Raw genomic sequence first — 12,759 nt, forward strand, 5'->3', positions numbered from 1 at the left:
TTTCTGCCTGTTTTCTGAACTCAGACAAGCTTTATAATTCAACACTTTAAAAACAGATGTAGGTAAGAAAAGACTGAAGATAGACAGATACAACATATGTATCATCTCTGTGCATCACCTGAGGCCAGTCACTTCACTGGGTATATATAAGGGTTTACAAGCACTTTAACTACACAGTGTGGGGAGAAAGATGGCCCCAACAAAGTGAAGTCCCACAGCTAGATTATGCCAAGTTCAACAGATCCCCAAATTCTGCATAAAGATGCACCCTGCAATTTAGACAAGGAGGGTTTGGGTATGATGTATGGGACGATGTTTCATGTTACACCCTATAAGTTGGTGTAACATGAAACATGGTCTAACACAAACCTTTATTTTGGCGATCTCGTTGACGCATATTTTATCTTTTAGGTATTGCAGTCTATTCTGACCTATTCTAAAATTGTATTTCAGGACAGAAACAACTTTAATTTGGTAGCAAATCTGGATAAATATATTTCTTTGGTTTTATTTGAGAATAGTAACTTTTTTATTGCATTTTGTGTAATTTTTCTCAGTTTTTTTTCCCCCTTTTTTGTGCCTCCTCTTCATAGAGAGGCGATCCTCCGCTGTATGAAAAGGAGGCACAGAGCTGTAACAGAAGTGCTGTGCCATCACATCCCTTCCAATGTAAACACCTACACATCACCCCTATGGAAAGGCAAGTAGAATGATGGGAAGTCAGGGAGCCGATTGTTTCATCTTCTGGATTAGCACCAGACCTCAGTGGTTCCAGTGCTAGTGCCGAAGGGGACCACAGCAGACACTGACATTGGCGCAATAAACACCACTGGTAGATAAAAGGGCTAAGAGAAATCTAGGTTAAAGTGGAAGTAAACCCTAATGGGCAGGGGGGTGGTTGAGGACACTGTTGTGAATTAAGGAGGTGTGTTAAAGGGGATTCAGTAAACTACTGTGAAGGGGGTGGAGGTTATGGAAGTGGACCTGCAAACAATACTCTGAAGGAAAAAGGAGAGTGAGTGAAAAGACATTGCTGCAAGAATGAGATTGTTATATAAACACATCCATCAGACTTCTAGGTTTCTGACAATAGTGTTCATTCACAGATCGATATATATTTAATTGGATATAGCTTAACTAAATGTAATAATTACTCACCCGGCATTTTCAGCCACTGGTTTACACAAATTTTTGCAGCACTTGCACCAGGGCGATCCTTGTTAAGTGCCAACTCTTGCAACCCATGTGCACGCTGGGAGTTTAACTTGGCCTGCATAATCATGAAAAAAAATAAAAATATATAATAACACATACATACATATATATATATATATATATATACACATATATACAAATAAAAGTTGGAGTCATTGCAGTTTAAATCCACTAAGCCCTTGGTGAGTACTCTAAGCAGAGGATAGTCCAAAAGACAGCACCACTAACCTGTCTTGTGGGAGTAATGGCACAACTACTCCCTTCAACAAGAGATGGTTGAGGACATTCTGCAAATTTGACGGTCCTTGAGAAAATTGTTGAGGGGAATAGAGCTTCGACCTCCGGGTCACAGTCTGGGTTTTCTGTGACCCAGGGAGAAGCAAGCTGTAAAAGATGTCCCTCCGCTCTTAAGGCCCCTTTCACACATGCGGACCGTATGTCCAAATTTCATCCATTCGTTTGCGGATGAAATACGGACATACATGCATTCCTATGGGATAGCGGGTGTCCGTCTCCGAAATTGTCCGATTCTGCAGTCGGAGGAAAATCCGGAGGAGCAAGCAGATCATTACAGATCCGTCCCGTGTGAAAGGGGCCTAAGAGTGAGGCTGCTCCTGCCTTTTGGAAGGAGGCTTTTGGGAAGACTTGGTGGGTTGCCAGCCCAAGTCTTATGCCGAAAGGAATACTTAGGTGTGGAAGTTGAAGCCTGTGCAGAGTAATTAGGCATTCTGCGTTTTGAAGAAATAGAGGCTCCTAGGGGGGGGTTTGGGATCTTCCACTGTGGAAGTAAAAACATATTCTCCTGTGACATCTTTATATATTTGTCAAGTGCCTCCCCATAAAGATGATCCCCTTCAAGCGTGTGTGTGTCACCACTCTTACTGTGGCCAATAAGGAGGGAGGGGGCTGGTGGGGCTGAGCAGCGATCTGTGTGTCTTATGAAGGAAGGCAAAGGTGCACTGTTCAGTAAGGGCGGCTGACAGCCTGTCAAACAATGAGAGGCCGACAGCTGCTGTGGCTGGATGGTGCACCTGGCGGTACTTTAGTAGTGGGGGGGGGGGTAAAGAGATTTATGAAGGCTAGGTTCACTCTTCTGCATGTGGCTGCAGGAATCACAGGGATTCCCATACTCGCAACAACCGGCAAGGAAAACACACTGATCTGTGGAAATGCACAGGGCTGCCATGCATTCTGTATGGCAACCCCCCCTTCTAAAATCGGTGTGTGTGCCTGAACCGCAGGGAAATTACATGGTCAAAAAGACCATGTGGTTTTCTTGCGGCTGCATTTTTTCTTAAAAAGGTGCATGCACTTTTATTTTATTTTTTGGGGAGAAACACAGGCACAACAGCCCATTCATTTGAATGGGCTGCAGTGCCTGCGCAAACATGGCATGCAAAAACGCATAGGCGTGAACATAGTGTAAAACTAGAGCGTGCAAAATATGGTATATAGAAAACCAATCAGCTTCTAAGCTTTATTGTCAAAGCTTAATGGAACAAGCAGAAGTTAGAAGCTAGTTGACTACCATGCACAACTGCACCAGATTCTGAGTGCTCCAGTTTTAGTAAAATCTCCCCCTATGTCCCCAGGGATGAACTTCTAAAATGCGGATTGCTTGCATTATGAGCATTTGTCCCTAAGCACATGTTGCCCCAAACATAAATACTACTAGGTTCACTGTCGAGCTGCACCCAGCTACAGCAGCTGTCAGCCTCTGAGTTTGACAGGCTGCCGGCAGAGGCTTGATAGTGCACACCTGCCCACAGCTAAACGCCTAGTGTGAATGATCGTGTGGGCTTTTATAGCAATTGAACTGTATTTAGAGGATCACTTTCCATCCTGGAAATACGCTTAACTTCATTTGCATTTTATCTGTTTCAATTTAGACATGCCTAATTACATTTTTTTGGCTTGCTTCTATTTCTCTAACTCACCTGAAATTCTTTGCTTTTTTCTGCTTGCTTCTGTTTTTGCACCTCAACATGGCGTGCTAGACGATCAAGGGTTGCAGTCACTCTTTCCATCGGATGGTCAACATGGACGATCTTCTCTCTAAAAAAGTAAAAAAATAAAATAAAAATAAATCCCCCAAAGTAAGAAAACAAGAAAAAATCATTTCAAAATTTAAATGGTTTATTTTATTACAAAAGAGAAAAAATAAATAAAAAAACAGAGAAAATACAGCTCACTGTTAGAGCTGCACGATTCTGGCTAAAATGAGAATCACAATTTTTTTTTTGCTCAGAATAAAGATCACAATTATCTCACGATTTTCGAAGCGCAACATCATCTTTCACATTACACAAAAAATTGGGCTAACTTTACTGTTTATTATTATTATTTCTTTAAATTCATTAAAGTGTCTTCTCCCCCCCCCCCCCCAAAAAAAATTGCGTTTGAATGACTGCTGCGCTAATACAGTACGACATAAAATATTGCAACAACCACTATGTTATTCTCTAGAGTCTCTGCTAAAAAATATATTTGGGGGTTTCAAGTAATTTTGTAGCAAAAAATGATTTTAACTTGCAAGCAACAAATGTCAGAAAAAAGATTTAACCTTTAAAGTGGTTAAAATTGCCCTCTGCTACAGATGAAGATCATTCCTTTGTTGTGTACGGAATGATACAATGTTTCTCCTTATCAATGTTGAGATAAAACATGGCAGGCTGCCTGGATTTTTATATATTTTTTTATTTATTTTTTGTCAGCTGTCAGAAGTGAGCAGAGTACTCTGAACATGTTACATAGAATTGGGGCAATTATTTTTTTTTTTTTGAGTTCGGGAAGGGAGTAGAATCGCTATTTTGATTCTTTGCGATTAATCGTGCAGCTGTACTCACTGTAACACTAAGTTACCAATTACCCACACAACATTTCAAAATATCAATTCAAGCGATTAAAATTAGATTAAAGCCAGTACTAGGGGATAAAAACATTGTATTAGCTGCTTTTTTCTCAAAAAAGACTTTTACACAGCACTTTACAAATGTGCACTGCACTGTGCTTGCATCAGGATTTTGAAGTAAGAAGAGCACTATTGATAACAAGGGAAAAAAGGTGGTCCGAGAAGCATTTTCTCTGGAGTAGTATCTGCCCCTGGGATCAATTTGCTTTATAACAAGTAGCCCAGTAAGCATATTGATATAGACTTTATTAAAACAAACTTACATGCAGGGACAAAGTCTGTGACTCATAATCACTAACCAGGTCAATACATTCCAGGACAGGTCTTGAAGGCCCTTCCTGCGTAGCAAAATAAGGATCACTGTTAGATAAGCTTAGACAAAGAAAGAATACTTAAAAAAAAAAAAATAGAACATGGGTGATGTTTGCATATTATAGAGCTGCATAGTGTTTTTTTCTGCACTAGCACAAAAGTGTGCTAGTTGCTAAATGGGCATTAGAGTTCGTAGAGCATTGCTGATCATCAGGACAGAATGTATTGTGCATGTTGTTGGGATCAGAGGGGAGACTTGTGGAGCATGGCGAGCTAGCTGGACAGTGACATGCTTAGACTGGGGTGGGGGCCGAAAGTGCCCAGCTAAGGGGGAGGATTTACAGTAGTCCTTACAGTGCTGAGGGTAACCACGATCAGGGGAGATGCAGAGAAGCTGGCAGCATTGTGCTTTGTATTAGGAGCCATGTGAAAAATTTACAACCAAGTGGTGCTCTCAGTAGCTGAAGTAGAAGTTGGTGACACAGCAGTATCTGCCAGTAAATCAACTCCTCGTACCAATACTTCATTATAGCACAAGCACACAATACCACTGCCAAAATGCGATGGCATTTTAGCACTGAGGCGCTCCTTTAATACATGTGCAGTCAGGGATTAAAAGCCAAGTTCACCTTTCAGAGCACATTATACCCATAATTCAGGTGTAAAGCGTAACATGCTCCAGACCTGCCACCCCCCCAGCCCCATGAGAGAAGGCAGAGGATCTTCTCACCACGCCCGCTGTTGAATTTTGAAACGCACTCTGCCCACATGGCCTCATCTTTTATTCAAAGCAATCTGTGAGTGAGAGAACTTTGTGGCTGGTGGCTTGTAGTTAGTCCTCCATGAACTGCAAGGTTGCTGATGAGCACTCGCGTTGATTATTTACAGCTTATAAACAGTCAGCCCCTTTCGGGAGGTAAGGGCTGAAAGCTGCAGGGCATGTTTGCAAAAGCCTGAGATTGCATCCCTGAAATATAATAAATGCACAATAATTTCCCTACAAAAATATATATAGTTACATAGTTACATAGTTAGTCAGGTTGAAAAAAGACACAAGTCCATCCAGTTCAACCTTAAAAACAAATAAATAAAATAAAAAATAATCGTACAATCCAGATACCCAATTTTATGCCCACAATTGATCCAGAGGAAGGCGAAAAAAAAACCCAGCAGAGCATGCTCCAATTTACTACAGCAGGGGAAAAAAATTCCTTCCTGATCCCCCAATAGGCGATCGGATTTTCCCTGGATCAACTTTACCTATGTTAGTACCTAGTTATATTATGTACCATCAGGAAAGTATCCAAGCCTTTCTTAAAGCAATCTACTGAACTGGCCAGAACCACCTCTGGTGGGAGTCTATTCCACATTTTCACTGCTCTAACTGTGAAGAAACCTTTCCGTACTTGAAGCTGAAATCTCTTTTCCTCTAGACGTAAAGAGTGCCCCCGTGTCCTCTGGGTTGACCGTACAGAGAACAACTCAACACCAAGTTCACTATATGGACCCCTAATATATTTGAACATGTTAATCATATCCCCCCTTAATCTCCTCTTCTCAAGAGTGAATAGATTTAGTTCCTCTAATCTCTCCTCATAGCTGAGTTCCTCCATGCCTCTTATCAGTTTGGTTGCCCTTCTCTGCACTTTCTCCAGTTCCCCGATATCCTTTTTGAGAACTGGTGCCCAAAACTGAACGGCATATTCCAGGTGAGGTCTTACTAATGATTTGAACAGGGGCAAAATTATATCTCTTTCTCTGGAGTCCATACCTCTCTTAATACAAGAAAGGACTTTGCTCGCTTTGCAAACAGCAGCTTGGCATTGCATGTTGTTATTGAGCTTATGGTCTACCAAAACCCCCAGATCCTTCTCCACTATGGATTCCCCCAGTTGTACTCCCCCTAGCATGTATGATGCATGCATATTCTTAGGCCCCAAGTGCATAACTTTACATTTATCAACATTAAACCTCATCTGCCACATAGTCGCCCAATTAGACAGTGTATTGAGGTCGGCTTGTAAATTGGAGACATCCTGTAAAGACGTTATTCCACTGCATATCTTGGTGTCATCTGCAAAGACAGAAATATTACTTTTGATGCCAGACCCAATATCATTTATAAAGATGTTAAAAAGTAAGGGTCCCAACACTGAACCTTGGGGTACACCACTGATAACCTTAGACCATTCAGAGTAAGAGTCATTAACCACGACTCTTTGAATTCTGTCTTCTAGCCAATTTTCTATCCATTTACAAACTGATATTTCCAAACCTGTAGACTTTACCTTACACATGAGCCGTGTGTACGGAACTGTATCGAATGCTTTTGCAAAATCCAAGTATACCACGTCCACCGCCACCCCTCTGTCCAAGGTTTTACTTACCTCCTCATAAAAAGAAATCAGATTTGTCTGACAACTTCTGTCTTTCATGAATCCATGCTGTCTGTTGCTTAAAGTGTTTTTGTTCAGCAAGAACTCGTCGATGTGGTCTTTTATTAAACGCTCCAGTATCTTCCCAGCTATAGAAGTTAAGCTAACAGGTCTATAGTTACTTGGTAAAGACTTTGATCCCTTTTTAAATATAGGCACCACGTTCGCCCTGCGCCAATCCAGTGGGACTATTCCCGTCATTAATGAGTCCCTAAAAATTAGATACAATGGCTCTGAAATTACAGAGCTCAATTCTTTTAGGATCCGTGGGTGGATGCCATCAGGTCCAGGTGCTTTATCCACCTTTATTCTGTCTAAGTATTTCTGGACCATATCCCTTTTGAGCCATTGTGGATCATTTGGGGCTGTGTCACTACCACCCCCATTATGGACATGAGCTCCCCCATGCTCTTTTGTGTACACAGAGCTGAAGAAAGTGTTTAATAAATTATCCTTCTCTTTGTCCCCAGTCACCCACTCTAGATTGTTTTGTAAAGGGCCTACATGCTCAGACTTGACCTTTTTACTATTAATATATTTGAAGAATTTTTTGGGGTTTGTCCTACTGTCTTTTGCAATCTGTCGTTCGTTTTGAATTTTTGCATCCTTGATTTCCTTTTTACATATACTGTTAATTTCTTTGTAACATTTAAATGACACTAGTGATCCTTCATTTTTATATTTTTTAAAAGCTCTTCTTACAGTTTATAGCTTTTTTAACTTTGGCCGTGAGCCACATAGGTTTTGTTTTTAGCCTTTTAAACTTATTGCCCATGGGAATATACTTTGCAGTGAGGTCCCCAACAGTCTTTTTGAAGAATTCCCATTTCTGTTCTGTGCCCATTGAAGCGAATATTCTCTCCCAGTCTAAGTCCTGGAGAGTAGCCCTCATCCTTGGAAAATTAGCTCTCTTGAAGTTAAGTGTTTTTATCTTACCCGTATGTATTTCTTGTTTAGCGCTAACATCAAAGGAAATCATGTTATGATCACTGCTACCTAGGTGTTCCTTTATCTGGACATTAGTAATAAGCTCTGCACGGTTTGAGATTACCAGGTCCAACAGAGCTTCATTCCTAGTTGGGGCCTCAATAAACTGGATCATAAAATTGTCCTGTAATGTGTGCAGTTATTTTTTTCCCCAAACGGTGAACTTATGCTTTAAATAAACACTTACAATACAACAGAGAGGGGGGAGAAAAGCGACAAGTCTCTTTAAAGAATAATGGGATTTTAATTGAGACAAGGTCTATTGATAGGGTAGGCACATAAGACACCAATTTTTTAAAAAAAAGATATACATTTATTAATAGTATCAAAAACATATAAAAATTAAATATTCATAGCGTATTTGATGGACCATGAGACAATACATGACAATCGTAATCTGATGCGTTGATGAGCAGAACCAACATGTTTCGCATGATTGCTTCGTCAAGGTTTTGCATATACCACAGGTTTCATCTATATTACATGGAATAAACATATTAGTATAATAAAAATACATTGGTTGATATATCATCAAGAAAATGATTAAACTTCATTGTGGTCACATTATGTTAATACCTAATCAGTTGTTTAACAACATTTTTTTTTAGCTTTATAAATAAAACATTTCTTTTAAACATTTTTTAGTTTTTCCCACCCTTCGTTTGGCACTGCTTGGGGGCGTCCCATTTTGTTAGAGAGGAGCTGTGTCGGTCGGTGAATATAAGAGAGAAATAGGATTTTTTTGTACTCACTGTAAAATCCTTTTCTCTGTAAAACACCGAACGACACAGCTCCTCTCTGTAACAAAATGGGTTGTCAGCCATATCACTGGAGATTACTAGGCAAAGTTGTAACACAACACTTCAGAACTTTCAGTTTCACCCAGGGGGCGGTCCCTAGGCTACAACCCCCACAGCCTGCTCTAGCAGACTCAGTACGTCAACAAGCAGTATAGGGTAAAGAGAAAAAGGAGGGGTGGGTGCTGTGTCGGTCGGTGAATTACAGAGAAAAGTATTTTACAGCGAGTACAAAAAAAATCCTATTTTTATCTTATATTCACCAACCGACATCGCTCCTCTCTAACAAAACGGGACGTCCCCAAGCAGTGCCAAACGAGGGGTGGGAAAAATGGCGTAAAAACTTCATCCACCATGGCAAGTGGGAACTAGTGAAACTAAACCCACAAAAAAACAGCAGTGTGGGGAAAAACACAACGATATAACCGGGTATCCTCAACAGGAGCCATCCCCAAGACCGCAACATTGCGGAAGTAACGCAACAGTGCATAAACACAACAGTACTGCGTTTTTAAACCAGGAAAAACGAAGCTTGCATATTCAATTGCAACTACACGGCCGACTGCAAAACTTTGCGGCCAAAACAGGCATCAGCCGATGCACTGACATCTACCTTGTAGAACTTGGTAAAACGTATGGACAGACTACCAGGTCGCCGCCTGAGCGACCGACGATTGGTGTCGGAAGGCCCAAGACATTCCGATTGCCCTTGTACAGTGGGCCGTGACCGGAAAGGGGGGCACCTGCCCCTTCAAGGCGTAGGCTTGTACTACAATCTGTCTGATCCACCTGGAAATGGTGACCGACGAGACCGCTAAAACCCTTCTTTGGACCAGCCACTGAAACAAACAGTGAGTCTGACTTCCGAAAGGGAGCCGTGGAAGACAAATACACCTTCAGAGCCCTAACCATGTCGAGAGCGTGAAGGGCCACCTCTTTGGGGTGCTTCGGCTTAGAACAATGGTAATACAATGTCCTCATTGATATGAAAATCTGAGACCACCTTCGGTAGAAAAGATGGTTGAGGACAACACCACCTTATCCCTGTGGATGACCAGATAGGGCGACTTGCAAGATGAGGCCACCAATTCCGAAACCCTCCTGGCCGAGGTAATGGCCACTAGAAAGACCACTTTCTGGGAAAGAGTCAACAGGGGAATCTCCCTGATATTTTCAAACAGAGGTTTTTGAAGCGCCGACAACACCAGGTTCAAATCCCATGGGGGTAACGGTGGGACTACATGTCGTACCCCCTGAACAAAGGTACCCACTAAAGGAGTGTGATGCCAGGGGTCATTGAAAAGAAGACAGCCAGGGCTGAGATCTGCCCCTTGATGGTGCTCAATGACAATCTCTGGTCTACTCCTCACTGAAAAAAAAACAGCAGGATCCTTGCTATGGAAAAGGATGCCAACCATTCTCCTCACACATGGAGATATAAGCCTTCCAGGTATGACTTCCAGCATCTGTCGACTCAGATAGTCCGCCTGCCAGTTTTCCACTCCCGGGATGTAAATGGCCAAAAGGGCCAGAACGTGTCGCTTTGCCCACCGAAGTATGCGAGCAACCTTCCGAGCAGCGGCTGAGCTTCTTGTTGCCCTCTGGTGATTTATGTATGCCACCGCCGTGGCGTTGTCCGACTGAATCTTGACTGGACGCCCTCGAAGACTCACCGACCACGGGTGGAGACACAGCCTGATCGCTCTCAATTTGAGCAGATTTAATCGGCAACTCGGATTCTACCGTCGACCAGAGGCCCTGAGTTAACTGAACCCCCATCACTCCACCCCAGCCGAATAAACTGGCGTCCGTAGTGACCACCGTCCACTTCAGAGGAAGGAACGGTTTTCCGGACTGAATCACCGGGGACCTCAACCACCAGAGAGTCCCTGACTGGTTGGCTCACCTGGATCTGTTGATACAGGGACAACTGAGACTTGTCCCATTTTAACAAGATCTCCTTCTGCAGTACTCTGGTGTGGAACTGGGCGTAAGGTACTGCCTCGAAGGAGGCTACCATGAGTCCCAATACTCGCATGCAAAACCGGAGGGACGACCACTTGCGGTTCATCAGCAGTTTCACCGCGGACCTGAGAGTCTGCAATTTGTCTGAAGGGAGAAAACCTCTCGCTTCCCTGGAGTCCAACAGTAAACCTAGGTACTCCAGACGCTGGGTCGGGACAATCACTGACTTCTTTAGGTTCAACAGCCACCCAAATTCTTGCAGGGTCTGCATGGTGATCGCCATATCCTCTTCTAATTCTGAGGCGGAAGATGCTCTCAGGAGGCGATCGTCCAGGTAGCCCACGATCACGATCCCACGTTGTCTCAGCAACGCCAATACTGGAGCCAATACCTTGGTAAAAACTCGGGGGGCTGATGCCAGACCAAAAGGAAGAGCCACAAATTGGTAATGGGCTTCCCCGACTGCAAAACGCAGAAACTTTTGATGCCAAAGGCATATGGGTATGTGCAGGTACGCATCCTGGATTTCCAAGGACGCCAGGGAGTACCCTTGATGGAGTGCAGCGACTACTGAGTGAACTGATTCCAACCTGAACCTCTGCACTTTTACAAAGCGATTGAGGGCTTTCAAGTCCAATATTGGACATACCCCTTCCTTCTTAGGAACCACAAACGGATTTGAGTAGAATACCTGGAAGCGTTCCGGCTCTGGAACAGGTACAATCACCCCTCGATTCAGAAAGTCCGTTACAGCCCCCAACAGGGCCTCCCGGCGAACCGGGGATACAGGTATGCTGGAGGGGAAGAATCCGTTTGGCGGCCAAGAGAGGAACTCTATCTTGTAGCCTGTGGAAATTCAATCACAGACTTATTGGTCGGATAACCGGGAGGACCACCGGGTTGCAAACTCCCGAAGGCGACACCCCACCCGAGACATGGGTGGGGACAAACCTTCATGCGGTAGCACTTTTGTTCGCAGGCTTGCGGTTCCAGGGACGTTTTTGACCGTCCGTGGGCGTCCTGTCGGGCTGGGGATGTTTTGTGGAAGCACCGGGCGGACGAAAAAGCCGCTTGTGAGCAGAAAAAGAGGGCCCTTGCCTGCGGCGTGGCTCCTAAGCTTTCCTGGCCTGTGAGAGTAGGGTACTCTTACCACCAGTGGCATTTTTAATAATGTCATCTAACGAGGCTCCAAAGAGCCGGTCACCAAGAAAAGGAAGATCCGTCAGGGCTTTCTTGGATGCCTGATCAGCAGACCAGCATTTTAGCCAAATCAGGTGCCTCAGCACCACAGCTGACACTGAAGCCCTGGATAACAGAGGGAGAGTATCCAGTGCTGCGTCACAGACGTACTCACGGGCGTGCACTAGTTGGTCTGCTAGTTCCACGCAGACAGGGGAGGCCCGCTGCTCTCCCAATTTGTAGTGCAAAAAAGTTTTGCCCACTCAGTTAGTGTCTGCGACACCAGTGCGGATGCCAGTACCGGTCGCACGGCTGACCCCACAAACGTAAACAAGGAACGAGCCACCGCCTCGGCCTTCCTGTCTGTGGGATCCTTGAATGGATAGGACCCAGACGGGGACTCATCCTCACTGTCTGAACGGTCCTGGTCAACGTCATCTAAGAAGACAGAGCAGGGGTCACCGGCCTCAGCAGGAGCTAAGTCTGCATCAGAGCTCTCCCCAGAGGACGGGAGGAGCTGCTTTTTAGCACCTTTCTTCCCACGTACCGCCACTATCTTGGCAACAAATGAATTGAGGACTGCCGGAAGGGTGTCCATATGGACCACGCAGTCCTCAGGTGATCCGGTTGCAATTGCCGGGATTTCGGGGGAAGAAACACCAGTTTCTGAAGCCATGCTGACCCTACCCTGTCTGCCACCCGAAGGGGACTTAGGACAGTGACAGTCCCACCCTCCTTGCTGCCGCTGACTGAGGGGCTCTAACCCGCTGGACTCACCACCCCGAGCAGTTCCGCACTGAATTACAGCAGTGCCCGTCGATCCCCAGCGCTCCCAGATACAGAGATAGCAAAACTGTGTTGTGGCCGGCCGGTCGCACGATCGGTGAGCGATCTGACACACGTGTTCAGAATCACAGGATAAAACTCCCAGCGCTCTGTGATGACCAAACAAGCTGAG

General features: G+C 44.2%; 2 protein-coding genes across 2 annotated transcripts in view; one reads left to right on the plus strand and one right to left on the minus strand.

The window, feature by feature from the left end:
* Positions 1 to 12,759, plus strand: part of LOC143989955 (uncharacterized) — a 269,998-nt gene that overhangs the window by 90,302 nt on the left and 166,937 nt on the right. The window lies entirely within an intron of this gene.
* LOC143989384 (E3 SUMO-protein ligase ZNF451-like) overlaps positions 1 to 12,759 on the minus strand; it is a 76,347-nt gene that overhangs the window by 44,380 nt on the left and 19,208 nt on the right. Inside the window, 4 exon segments of the mRNA XM_077489500.1 lie at positions 1,159 to 1,270; positions 3,153 to 3,270; positions 4,390 to 4,464; positions 6,393 to 6,512. Of these exon segments, the coding sequence (XP_077345626.1) occupies positions 1,159 to 1,270; positions 3,153 to 3,270; positions 4,390 to 4,464; positions 6,393 to 6,394 (307 nt within the window). The 5' untranslated portion in view covers positions 6,395 to 6,512.

The sequence above is a fragment of the Lithobates pipiens genome, unplaced genomic scaffold (genome assembly GCF_037356315.1).
Source record: "Lithobates pipiens isolate NorthernLeopardFrog02 unplaced genomic scaffold, aLitPip1_a1.2 Scaffold_18, whole genome shotgun sequence".
NCBI lineage: Eukaryota > Metazoa > Chordata > Amphibia > Anura > Ranidae > Lithobates > Lithobates pipiens.